Source organism: Linepithema humile, chromosome 3 (assembly GCF_040581485.1).
Source record: "Linepithema humile isolate Giens D197 chromosome 3, Lhum_UNIL_v1.0, whole genome shotgun sequence".
Lineage (NCBI taxonomy): Eukaryota > Metazoa > Arthropoda > Insecta > Hymenoptera > Formicidae > Linepithema > Linepithema humile.
The window spans coordinates 1,619,103-1,633,235 of NC_090130.1; the positions used below are offsets into that span (position 1 = coordinate 1,619,103).

The window sequence follows — 14,133 nt, forward strand, 5'->3', positions numbered from 1 at the left end:
TTCCACGGCGTGTCCATAAATTCTTGGTTCCGCGGCAACATTTATAACGCGCTTGCGACACCGCTCGCAGCGTAATCCAAACGGTCCATTGAGCATCTCGCTCCCTCCCTCTCTCTCTCTCTCTCACTCTCTCACACTCTCCTCCCTCATCGCGCCGAAGCACCCCGTGCAAGCGAGCCGCACGGACGTGGCTGCACCTACGGAGAACTCCCATCCATCGTCGTTCCCTTCTCCTTCGGCCCTCGTGTCACGCGTGCCCTCTCTTCCTACATTTTGCGGCGCCTCGCGAGAGAACACACACAAACACACACACGTGCGATGCACGCCGCGCAAAACGGAGAGCAAAGGAGAGTGCTCCGCGCCGACCGGAGCTAAGCCGGTCTCACGGTAGTTCTTCGGGGTCAGGGGGCGATATACCTACCTACCTACCTATCGGGCCGGTTGTGCTCGAGCCTGCGTGTCGCAAGCGCCTCTCCGTATCCTTCTCCCATTCTCCCCCCATCCCTTTCTCTCTCTCTTTTTCTTTCTCTCTCTCTCTCTCTCTCTCTCTCGTTACCTTCTTCTCCTTCTCCTCCCGCTCGCGGGACCCTCTTCTTTCACCTCCGCCGACACACCGCACTCTAACCCGGGCCGCGCGCACAGCCGACGGGAAACCGCGGCAACAGGCGTGCGCACGACTCGTGCGGATAGGATACGCCGTCGAGATAATGATAAGTGCCGAGAAGTAAATGCGAGAGGCACGCTGCAAAAACCGATTTCATTTGTGCCATTAATGTTTTTATAGTCCTGCCGTAAAATGAAATTCTATTGGCCGCGCGGAAAGAGAGTGCGCGTTTGATTTGCCGGCTGAAATTTGCATGGGAGCTTCGCGATTTTTTTTTTTTTTTTTTTTTTTTTATTCTGAAAGAAAATGCCACGCGTATTATAAACGTGTACAAATATTAATGCTCCCGTTGAAGCTTTAGATTCTCGTATTTCTCGTCAAAGAGGCTGATTAAGGGAATACCATGTAATCAGCCGACCTATTAATTTAATTACATCCTCGGACAGACGCACAAGCTGTAAACATGTAATCGATGAAGTTAAACGTAGGTGACGACTAAGAGGATCGACTGCCACCCATTATATTTAGAATTAAATGCCATATAAACGGCGATAATAAAGTTTACGTTGGCATCACGTGAACTACTCTGCGGATTCCTTGAATACGCTGAATAATAATCGCAAGTTAAACGCGACGAACGTATGCCGTCATCCTTAACTCCTTCGAGAAATCATCGGACATGCGTGGTGTTCAAAAATTTTGCGGCTCATTTTTCATATATCTCTTCTATCACAAATTCCAGCTTCTAATTCTTCTTTGGAGAAAACATTTCGAGTATTCGTCAACTCTGAATTTTACATATTAAATATTTAACCCTCAAATTAATTGTGAACTCATTAAAATAAAGTCGACTTGAAATAAAATGAATGTATTATCTGTTCGCGTCTTTGAGGATTTTTTAGTTTTCGAAAAGCTCTTATTTTTTTTATCGTGCGCTATTTAATAATTCTCGATTTTTTGGACAAATTCTTTGTGAAAAATGGACGCTGGAAATTGATTAAGGAATCCGCAAATGAAAGATAGCTCGGCGGATCGTTAACGTCTTATATCTCAAGCATCGGTACGCGGCGGTGAGGTGCATTAACATTAATCTCTTGCTAAATTTAATTAAAGTGAAAGCAGCCAGACATCAGAAATTCACACGACGAACTGATCGACGCGTAGCATCTGGATACTTTCAAAATAATGTAATGTAGTAATATAGTTAAAGAGAGGGGCAGGGAAGACGAAAGACGCTCATTTAACTCTCTGCGATGGAGACTCGAGCGATGGAGCGCGTGTACGTGTAATTCGGATATAACGCGGGACATATGCAAATGCAGCGGGACTCGAGAGTGTAGCATTGATGTCTCGTGAAATTGAATTATTATCGTTACCATGATTGATTCATCATCCGACGATTATTACTCCCGACGTAGATAAGCCCCGGTGACTTGTCGGCAATTATCATTCTATCAATCTGCGTTTGATTGAGCAAAGACTTTATCGATAGTCTAGCGTTTGCCCTTTCTCATTCATCAGTCGCTCGCGTTCGTTACAAATTGTTTTGGCAAAAGAGTTCTCAGCGTCGACGGCTGCGTACCAAATTTCAAATCAAAATCGGAGCAATTTTTCTCATATTACCGCAACGAAGAATTGTGTCAAATAGCAATTGAGATTCTGTTGCAAGTTGTATTCTGATTGGTGAATATTTTTGACGTAACGATTTTACAATTTAAACACTTATTCCTGGCCGAATCAAAATTCTATACTTCACGAATTGTGAAAATCTCCCTAATTATTCCATAACTCTGGAGTTTGCGAGTTGTACACCCACCCAGCTGTGAATCGTCGCATTTTGGAGAGAGATAAATAATAGCGCGAGGCGTCACCGACGCTTCTTCTCCGCGCGTCGCGTATTTGAGCGAGAGGTGACTGTACATAAAGGGGCGTAGAGAAGGTATTTTATCGGCGAACTTTCCTCCGTGTCGCCGCGATCAATGGACTCATCTCGTATGCGGGCACTCCTAACGTTCCGCGGCGGTGCGTGCGCGAGCGTGCGTGAGAGAAAGCGGCACCAGATATCGTGTAGCCGTTACACAGGTCGCAGCCGTGAAGATATTTTCGATTTAAGGCCCCCTTCGCGATCGCCCACGCGACAGAGGTGGCTCGCGAGGCGTTACGCGGACCTATCAGCCGTGTCTCAAAACTAACAGTCGTGACTAATCCTTGCGCTATTAAATAAGAGGTATTTCTGCTACTTTACATTCCGACGCGAGTTCCATTTCTTACGAAATTGTAATAGACAAGTGCCTCAATGTCAGACGCGGTTGACGTAATTTCCACCGTCCAGCGGGGCCTGAGATTTGTAAATGGCGGCGAACGATGGTATAATCTTATATTTTTCCAACGCTCTACGAGCACCGCGGATTAGCGTAATACTACGTTGCGGAGTGCGTGAAAATAAAAGCACGATATCGAACAATCATTGACTCTCGATATCCCGCGGGGGGGTCAATGCGATTTCGCTGCAATCGAGTATTTATGAATCACGGCAATTACCGCTTCTATCGATCGAGAGAAGGACGCGCATTCCACGCGCGGACATTTTCCTCCCGGCCGATAGCGCGGCGGACACGGCGAGGACTATCGTTAACTAATCGTTAATGACGGAAAAACCGATTATAATCTCCGAAGCGTGTAAGCTCGTGTAGAATTGTCCGAATGATTTGCATAATGGGTGAATCTCGCGGGAGTTACTCGGTAATCAGCAACAATATGGCCTTTCTCTTCGCCGCGCAACACGCGGCGCTCAAGACGCGCTCGTTCGTTCGCTCGCTCGCTCGCTGGCGCAGCTCTCAGAAATATAATCCGCTCCACGGTAATTTACTAGTTATGGCAACTAGAATCATTCTAAGGATGAGAATTATCCTCATAGCTACATGAGCGAAAAACGGAATTACAGCTGCGATCCTTGTAGTAACGACCGATCCCCTCATTTAGCAATCTTCAACAATATGGTTTCTCTATCTTTCTCGTCTTCCTATCCTCTTCACTTCTCTGCCTTTCTACAATGTTACAACATGCGGATATAATTTCGTGTTCTGCACCTAAGATTCATCTGAACCTACGCACACGTAAAACACACACGTGTGTTCGCATATTCTTTTTTCCATTCGCGGCCAATTGGAGAAAGTTTAATGCTTAACTCGACGCAGCACGGTTTAAATTCATCATTAAATTCGTTATTAACAAATTTTTGAATTCCAATTTGTTTCTTATCGAGTTGTCGGGACGAAAAACACGCGTATCTACGTCGTCTCTTATGCGCGCGTTAAAGTCATCGGCGTGCCTTTAAAATAAGAAACCGTCGCGTGACTGCATCTTATTCCACCTGCAATATCGCAGCGGTTTTCTTTTTGTAATTAGCATACATTTAAAAATACGAGCTAATGTAAACGTTGCTTTCTTCTTCAATTGACAATTCATAAACAATATTTTCTCGTCATATAGTGCAAAATTGATAAAAGTCATTATCGAATAACAAATGGATCAGGCCATAAAATTTCTGTGTACACATACTTCGCCACTTTCACCGGCTTTTTCTTTTTATTCGCGATTAGTGTATAGATATGTCAAAATTGATAAATTATTTTCATGATAATACATTCGAATTGTATTCGATTTACGCCGGATCATATATCATACGCAAGACAACACGGAAGTCGCTTTCCTCCGCGTAAACGCATCTTCGCGTTTCCACCGGCGACAAGAAAATCGAAGGAGAGGTCGGCGGCCGAGAAACGGGAGAATGAAGAAGAGAAAGAGTCGGCCGGAGACGAAGAGACGTGGCGATGCACAGAAGGAAACCGGCAGAGCGAAGCGAAGAGAGCGAGTATACACGTGGTGGCACGTGGAGAGGCGTGGTTCGTGGGAGGGTCGTGCAACACCAGTCCGCTGCAATCCACTTGGCACACTCTGTTCGGCTAAGCCCTACTCTTTTCTTTCTCTGTCTCTCTCTCTCTTCCTCAACCGTTTGCCACCCTACCCTGCCTCTCTGCAGCCACGCGTTTACTCTGCCTACGGCGATGCCGCACTCGCTGGCCGATCCGCCGTCCCTCTGTTCTTCCGCATACATCTCAGGTGCTGGATTCGATTCATTACGCATTCTGTGGGCGCAATCGCGCTCTCTATTCGCCGATCGTGATCGAGAAAGTCGGCAGGTCGTTCGATAAGAAAGTGTGTGTGTGTGTGTGTGTGTTGCCTCATAATGATACAATAATAATCTTTAACTACTTAACATTTGAAACAAATGATTTTCGAGTTTATCTTTTTGGTCTTATTCTTTAGATAAAATGGAAAACCGTAGAGTTTGCAGAAGTACAGCATATATTTCGTAAAATTAAGTTATACACTTGATAATTCAATTTATTTTTTAATTTGGCGTCTTCACACAGAATTATTGTAACGTCAGTGATATTATTGGTACACAATTTTTTAGCCCATTTGGTAATTATTTATATATTCATATTTCACAATGATTTATAATCATGCATGTATATTTGGTATATTTTTTGCAGCGCATTTATTTATTTTCTTCTCATTTTCGCAGACGAGATTGCGTGTAACTGCATATTTTGCCCTTTTATGTAATCTTAAATTGTGAATTTTATAGTATTTCCTTAGGCGAGCTGTTAAGTGTCACTTTTGCATATAAAAATAACCACGGTCGAGGTTCACAACGGTGTTCAGCCGTAATTAACCGTAACTGTAACATATTGCGTTACTAGTTGACGTTCTTTTAGTATCGACTTATTTATTGCGTGGCGATAACGATATTGTGCTTTATAACTGCGAAAGCGTACAAGCGTGTTTTTATTTCTCCGGAGCACGCGACCACCGAGAGCGGGTCAGAGCCTCGCTAATTGCACCGTTGTTTATGATGCAATTAGTAATTGGACATTTTTGACATCCCTTTCAATCCGGTCGACTTTGCTTTATTCTCTTTTATTGACAGCTGGAACGCAATTAAAATTTACGGCGTTGTATTTTTACGTGCTTAGACGCGTGTAATTTTTATCATTCTGAAGATTTATGTTTTCAATAACGCGTTTCTCACATATTTTCATCTCACGCAAGCTCTTACGACGGATAAGTTAATGGAAATTCCCGAGCCGGAATGTAATTGCTAGTTTATCGGTTGCGCGGAAGACGTCGCTGATTTCTCCGTTTCGCTTTACGACGGCTTCGCGAATAACAATGAGCGCGTTCCCTCCTCTTGCGCGCGTTCAATTCGCCAGAACAGCCGGTCCATTGTGTCTAATCATCGTTTTTTTTTTCACGCGCATAACACACCCTCCGCCGATCAGCGTCACGGTGAAATCGTTTACGATTGACGCCTCGCGATCGCGGTGGGTGGTCGTCGGCGCGGCGCGATCGTAAAATTAAATCGAACGCGACTGCGGCGCCCGTGACTATCGATGAGTCGATCTTGATGGGCCGGGATACGCCGGGACGCTGTGCATCCGGCTGTCGTATCAGATTACTCCAATCCCTTCCCGGTTAGTTTGATAAATCATCGATGCTCTCACGTGCTGATTCTCTTCCTGCTGCTTCTAACAATTAGATAAGTGGCTCGAGAGAAATAAGAGAACTATAATTCAATTAAAGACTGTAATTAAACACGAAACATGCTTACATTTTCGATCAGATCAAATATATTAGTATTCGTTCATTATTCAATGCAAAACTAGCGTAAGAATATTGATATTTACGACTTTGTTGAACTTATTTTTTAACTAAAATTGGGCAGAATGATAAAAATTATGTTATTTCACATTTGGACAAATTATTTTTCTCGCGATTAGGCTTCGATATTTTCCGCAGTAATATAAATTGAAATATATCGAAAAAATTTCTTGAGAAAATCTGCAAAATTTAAAATTTTCTAATTAAATTTAAAATTTAATTAGATTAATTTTAAATTTAAAATTTTTTATTTAAATTTTCTAATTACTGGCGATTAATTATATGCGGAGAAAATTGTGGTGTTCAGTTGATGTCGATGGGCCGTCTCAAAAGCGTCGTGGTTGGCATGAGAGCGTCTATCCCTCGGCCGTCAGGGGATAATATTGTACAATAATAATCGGGATGGGGGTGGAGGGCGCGGGCGGTTGTATGTATAGAATGGGGTGGTAGTATTTTAAATGCCAATGATTTCATGTCTCCCCGGGGTGTTTGCGACCACCCTATATAGGACGTCCTGGCGGCGACCAAGCGCTCAGTCGACGACGGTGATCCGCCGATTAATAAGATCCCGAGGATCTCTCGATCCTCGAGAAATCAAAGCCGAGAGCCCAGTGAAAGTGACTTCGGAAATTTCTCTCGTTAACGATTAGCCTTCCTTCGCTCGCCTGTTAAAATTGAGAAAAATTTGTATACTTGAAGTCAGCGGTCCTCGTATTCGTATAATTTTTCGACCGACGGTGGTCCGCAGACATGATCGCCATGGACGACGGACAGTATCGCAGATACTGTACGTATTTTTTTGAACATTGGACGTTCGGTTTTGAGCAGTTGAATGTGCAGCTTCGTCGTCGATATATGCAATTATATTTAGAAGATAATGAAACGCGCAAGAAAGATATAATCAAGAAAAGATTTTTTGGAATATATTTTGTTCCACATTTTGCAAACGGTGTTTTCTTACTACAACAATATAGAATCTGATTCCAAAGCGGATATTTAAATGTCGGAGAGTGCTCGGGTTATGCTTAACAGGGCCGGAAGTACAGTATGCAACGATAGAATGCTGAAAATCAATAATAATTGTGTTCTTGTGATGGGAAAAGTATTCTCACAACCTCCTGGCATATCGTTTGAAAATGACACGTCAGAAAGTTTTTTTTCTGCTCCGTGAAACAAGGTTGCAGTCCACTTTTGCCTCTTCGCGCATAATGAATGATGTTATTCTTGTTAACACGCCCGCTAACATTTGATGATACGCAACGCGTATATTGTTCATCAGTATTTAAAATCAATTCAAAATGTTATTGGCGCGTACGCGTTGTACATTAAATTGCACACTAATTCACTTTGCACACTTGAATGGTTTCAAAAGTGCATTGATTAGTTAATTAGTATTTATAATAACGACAATTGATTTTTTTACTCGATGAAACAGTCTTCAATAATAATATTAAAGTATATTAATTGAGGGTATTCATTCCCGTTGTTGCAGGGCAACTGCATTCGCCGAACGGCGACAGCGACAACAGCAACGGTAGCCAGCGTGCGGTCGCTGTTACTCGCAACGAGGTAGAGCAACAGCAACAACCGCATCGCCAACGGCAGCAGCAGCAGCAGCAGCAGCAACGTCAGGCGACCGCTACCGTTCCGGTTCTCGCCTGTACTAATCAATCGTCTATCACCACGACCACGACCGCCTTTACGGTGGCATCAAGCATGCTTCTTTTGCAGACGCAGGTGAGTTCTATTTTTTATTCTAATTTATCATAATGCACTTGTCTGCAAGAAAATTCAAAACTAATTCGCAATTCTGAAAATATTCACCGAAGGAGGTAAAATTAAGATGGAGTGATTATCTTAACAAATAATTGATAGCGAAATAAAACTTGATGATACATTTAATTCTGAAATGCGGTCTGCACTGTGAATCTTGCGAATATAAAATTGCATCGGCTGAATGGGTCGGCTTAAACGATTCGCGCTTGCATGTCGCCGTGATGCAACATAAGTTGTAATTTTGCGTAATAATATTCGTCCGTATAAACGCTCATATCTCATCTCATCTCGTCTCTCATAAATAATTCCAAGAAGGTCTTATGGGAAATGTGGATGTGTAATATTTCAAATTATAGAGGTGAATCTAGGAATAGCGTTTCGTTTTTTTAAGTAATTTACAGTTGATGTGTGTGTGTGTGTGTAAAAAAAGATTTTTATTAGTAACGCATATTTTTTCTCGGCAAATTTTTAGGATCGTGTAATTTTCAATATTAAATTCTAATTCAAATCTAATGTTATTTATATGGAATCAAGTATTTTTTGAAGAACGACTGAAGAAGAAATTGTTTAAAAAATAATATCAAGTTTCATAATTTATTGCTCTTCGCTTTCTTGCGATCGATCTTTGTTGCTTCTTTGCAACATCGTAACGGTGGATTTCCCTTTCTCTCATCATTCTTTCTTTTTTTTTCATCGCAACAACGATCAAAAGCCGGCGCTCCTTACTACCGAGTGGCACATTATCATTGAAATATTGCCATCCATTCTTTCTCACACCGATAAACTCGTCTTTGCGCGACCAGTTCGAAATTATCGCATCGCTATCCAGCGATTAATCCAATTCTTATCGGCTCTCTTGGGTTCTCGGCGATTGCACTTGGCCCGGCCACAAGATCTACCTTCCCACATTTCTACGATCGTCATCTGCGCTTATCACGCTTATCGCGCTTATCTGCATTCCATACACTTGAATGCCGTTCTGCCAGTTTCCCTCTTCCTTTCTCCGGCGTGTCTCCGCGCCTCGATTTTCGTCGTACTTCCATGGCGGATGAAACAGCGTTGCGGCCAATTAACCGCTAAAACGAGAACGTGCCGCGAAATGAACGGGGAACGCTGTCTCGACGGCTTAGCGGAAAGAAATAGAGAGGATAGTGGAGGAAGGGGCGCTTTTAGAACGCCGTTTAGCAGGCCATTTATTCACGGTCTGTAAGGACGAGGCTTCGATCGCTGGTCCTCGAGGGAGCGATGAGCGAAATGTCAGCTCGAAGCGGAACCGGCACTCGCAAATTGAATATCCACCCTTCTCGGCCGTCCCCGTCTTTCTTCTCGCGGCGCTATCCTTCGACTCGCCTCACCCGCCGTAGAATATCCTGCAGCATTTTTTTTTTTTTTTTTTTAATCAAGATCGAAGAATATAACTATTATTTTAAACGACGCGAAGATAACGTTGCATCGAATTAGTGAAATTGCGGGTATCGCAAGAATGATACTTTTTATGTGACATCTAATATGAGTTTTATGTCGAACTATCGGAATTTAATTTACATGCTTGTCAGGAATGTGTCATTGATATAATCGTTTAAAGACTTTAATTTTACAAAATTTGACGAACGTGTTTCACAAGCGGAAAGGAAAGTATTATTGCGCGATCGCGAGGATTGCCTTCGAGCATTGCAGGGTAATAAATCTCCATCGTTAATTTCGAAAGTTGAATGAGCGGCTGCCGTTTGAATATTTCATGGCCAGTTAAGTAATTCATTACGATCTTGTAACGTGCATGATATCCCGCTGAGTCTATTTGCAAAGTGTATCAACACCGATCGCTGTTTATTATTATCCCATTACCGTGCGAATATTTAACTGCTTATGTAGTGTTTTACTGCCCATCGACTATCGACTATCAATGATTGAAGGAGAGGGGGAAAGTGCATGGAAAGAGAGAGAGAGAGAGAAAGGTTTCTAAGCCTCTATCGAGCGCTAGCTTATAGATAGCACGCGATCGAGCCTGGCCCGTCCAATCCTCTTTCGAACATCCTCACTGCGCACCTCGATTGTACGTCGATGTCTCAACGCCGCGGCTCGCAATTGTGGTCGAACAATGTTTCCGCCTTGCAGTTGGTGCTTCGGTTTGCCGCTCGCACGGCTCTCCGGAGACCGTGAGGTCTCCGCCGACGGAAAACGGCGGCGTTTAAAGTTAATAGTCAATTCTCGTTCATACGATATGTAATTAGAAAGCGAAAGACTCGCAAGATTCATGTCGATATGGTGTTCAAATTGGCTCACGTCACTCGTGCGACGCAGGTATTCTTTATTCGCCGTCTTTTAGCTTTTCCTACTGAGATTTCCCGTTTAACACTAAAATTTGTATAATAAATAAATCACTGCATTGTTTGAATTTCTATGACTCTTACTTTTATGTTTCTATTGAAATTCTATTGTTTCCGTCTAACTTTTTCTTTTTTTTTGTACGCTAAATATTATGAATTATCACTCCGAATATTTATTTTTGATTTGATTGGTTTTTTTTTATATCGTTTTATCTTACAATCACGTTTTATTGCACGACATTGCTCTATAAATCGCTGGTAATGTTTTATTACAGAGCCCATTCGGATGTGGTAGTTTCGCGGATCTGCTGAGTGCTCCGTACACGGATCCTACGGATGCCGGAAGTTTGCCGGAGGAGCTGGATCCCTTTCCAGAACTGCAGCTTGGAAATCCGCAAGGCGTGCCTTCGGTCGACGAGTCTGCTCAGTCTCAAAGTGTACACCATCAGCAGCCATCGCAACCGCCACCACCACCCCCACCCCTTCCCGAGGACATCCAAGCCGATTCCCTCAGGTATGCAAATTACCCAAATTTCTAATATTATGGAAGAATAATATTTCGCACATCGACGTCGATCCGAGTCGTATTAAAGGCGAATCGACGGTTTATGTTAATCCGACCAGCGTATATTTCTTAACGAGGACAGCGATGTTTTTGAGCGGTTTTTGACCGGCGATGACGAACTCTCGTTTTCGAGAGAAAACGTCCGCGACCGTTGACGAGAAAACAGCTATAATCATCCGTATTTTTTAACTTAACCTACTTGTTTTAAAGAAAATAAATTAGTCAATAAACCAAAAACAATTCCCACAATATTGATACAATATCCTCAATTCACAATAAAATTACAATTAAGTCGATATCTCTGAAAATTACTGGCATAATATAATATCTACAAGATACACGAGTCTTATGAAGTGTAATAATTTGTTTCCTCGCAGTCCTACACCCTTGCCGAGCTTCCAGGAGACCTACACGGTGCAGCGATACACCAGACAGGAGCTCCAGGGCCTCGGCATCAAGATGGACGATGATTGTTACGACAGCCCGGTATATTCCTGCACCCCCAGTCACTATCCGACCGAATTCTCAGTGTCCTACCACGAGCACCAGCAGCAGCAGCAGCCACAGCAGCAGCACCCCCACCACCACCCGCAGCACCATCCGCAGCAGCAAGCCCCGCCGCATCATCATCAAGGTTATTTCTCCACGGAATCGGCGCCCACTCCGGCAACGGCGGTCGCGCCGAACCATCGACAGGATCCATCCTACGGTGTGGCGGTCACCGTGCCACACATGGTCTACGGGGCACCGTCGGCCATCGCCAGCGTCGCCGCTCCCGTAGTTCCTACCGATCTCTGTCCCAATGTTGATACCAGCATCGTCATCGGCTCCACTCGGTCGCGAAGGGCGTCGTTGCCTACCCAGAGATCAGAGTCGGCAAGGTAAGATCTTTCACGGAGTGAAAATAGTTTTATAGTCTCATTGCTCCTCGTTTGGGTTTATAACATTTCAATATGAAAGAAACGGAAGATCGTCCTTGTTAAATTTGTTGTTTGTTTAGTTTGTTTTTCACTTTTAATCGTCGAATTAATTTTTTGTCAATACAGCGTTCAAATTTATTGCTTTCAATTTTATAACAAAAAATTATTTATTGTTGCTGATTCAAGTTCGTATGCATAATAGATTTTTTATCGTTTTAAATTTTGAAAAATGAATGAATTCCACTTTTATATTTCCATTTTTTATATCACATGCCGAGGACATGAGACCCGATAGTTTTTGGAGAATTCCTGTTCTGACTAGCGACGGGTTATAGATCAATGCGCGTCCTGTGTCGTGTTAACAGTAGTGGGAGCACGGAGTCTCCGAAGCCGCGTGGCGGTGGCACCGCGAGTTCCACTGTCAGTTCGCCGTCGCCCGGAAGCGGCACCAGTGGCGAACGCGCACCGCCGAGTCCGAGCCAGCTTTGCGCCGTGTGCGGCGACACCGCGGCCTGCCAGCACTACGGTGTGCGCACCTGCGAGGGCTGCAAAGGCTTCTTCAAGAGGACCGTGCAGAAGGGCTCCAAGTACGTATGCTTGGCCGAGAAGGCTTGCCCGGTGGACAAGCGCCGGCGAAACCGCTGTCAGTTCTGCCGGTTCCAGAAGTGCCTCATGGTCGGCATGGTCAAGGAGGTGAGCAACATGAACGCCGTATTCGAAGTTATTATACTGTAAAATATTTCAAAGAGTTTACATAAATCAAGAAATATTCGGTAAAGTGATTCGGATAAAGTATTGAACTTTTCAATAATCAAAAATTATAGATGTATCTTCAATGATGTATTTTCAATAATCAGCTCTGATTAATTTACTATAATTTTGCTCAATTATCTGTGAGATTCAAAGTTAAATAATGAAATTATTTATTGATCGAATTAAATCTTCGCTAAGCCGTGCAGTTGTAAATTATTCTGTTAAAAATCTATTTTAAAAACTATTTTAATGAGTGAAAAAAATGTATCACTTTGAATGGGACATGAAATGATTATTGAAACGATGTTGTGCGTTGCTTAACAGGTTGTTAGGACAGATTCTCTGAAAGGCCGGCGAGGCAGATTGCCTTCAAAGCCCAAGTCACCGCAAGAATCCCCACCAAGCCCACCGGTCTCACTGATCACCGCTTTGGTTCGCGCCCATTTGGACACGACACCTGATAAGGCGAGCCTGGATTACTCGCAGTATCGACAACCGAGACCAGGCGATCCTCCTATGACGGAGGCCGAGAAGATTCAACAGTTCTACAATCTGTTGACGACCTCGATCGACGTTATTCGAAACTTCGCCGACAAAATCCCCGGTTTTACGGATCTAGTGAAGGAAGATCAGGTGAGCTTATCAACAGATTGCGAGGCGAATAAAACGAAATCCAGGACGTTATTTATTTTAAAGCGTCAAAAATCAAATCCCAATTTTTAAATGAAATTCTGGAAATTTTCAAACAAGCTTATTAGCGATTAGTCCTTCTTTTTTTTTCTTATCAAAATATAGACTGCCCTTATAATTGTTATATCGCCGGTCAGATATCGACTTTTGGCCGATATCCATTGGGAACAGCGGTTGTAGAGATCGATAGCTCATACATTTTCTAAAAGGTCAGTCTTGACGAGCTTTCGACGCGGCTGGCTAGCCAGTTGGCTGATCGGTAGACTGCTCGGAAGGACAGTAAACGTTAATTTGTTAATATCTCCTAACCAGCGGAGATTTCGCTATGTTTGATTCCTGTTTCGTCGAAGTGAAATATTAGTACAGCATTTCTTTACACAGCGTGTTTATCATAAAACGGTTCATCTGCAAAGTAGCCTTCGATTAGTACGGTCGTTTGTGTTTGATCAATAATTCACTCGAGTGTTAATAATTTTGCGATGTAATCTGATTCTAGGAACTGCTCTTCCAATCGGCCAGCCTGGAACTGTTCGTGCTCAGGCTAGCATACCGCACGACACCGGACGACACGAAGCTGGTGTTCTGCAACGGCGTTGTCCTCGCGCTGGAGCAGTGTCAGCGCAGTTTCGGCGACTGGCTGCACAGCATACTCGATTTCTGCAAAGCCCTTCACTACTTGGAGGTCGACATTAGTGCGTTCGCCTGTCTATGCGCCCTCACCCTCGTCACTGGTCAGTACTTAATTATAACCTATTTGACATAAATCACTTT

At 43.4% G+C, this 14,133-nt stretch overlaps 1 protein-coding gene across 4 annotated transcripts in view; it reads left to right on the forward strand.

Annotated features, from left to right (window-relative positions):
* Hr38 (Hormone receptor-like in 38) overlaps positions 1 to 14,133 on the forward strand; it is a 106,924-nt gene that overhangs the window by 83,397 nt on the left and 9,394 nt on the right. For 3 of the 4 annotated variants that reach the window (XM_067351301.1, XM_012374461.2, XM_067351300.1), the window contains 6 exons: positions 7,824 to 8,068; positions 10,710 to 10,948; positions 11,377 to 11,880; positions 12,255 to 12,612; positions 12,997 to 13,305; positions 13,859 to 14,093. In XM_067351301.1, the coding sequence (XP_067207402.1) occupies positions 8,048 to 8,068; positions 10,710 to 10,948; positions 11,377 to 11,880; positions 12,255 to 12,612; positions 12,997 to 13,305; positions 13,859 to 14,093 (1,666 nt within the window). In that variant the 5' untranslated portion in view covers positions 7,824 to 8,047. The remainder of the gene's footprint in view (positions 1 to 7,823; positions 8,069 to 10,709; positions 10,949 to 11,376; positions 11,881 to 12,254; positions 12,613 to 12,996; positions 13,306 to 13,858; positions 14,094 to 14,133) is intronic. The other variant, XM_012374460.2, reaches the window with a different exon arrangement.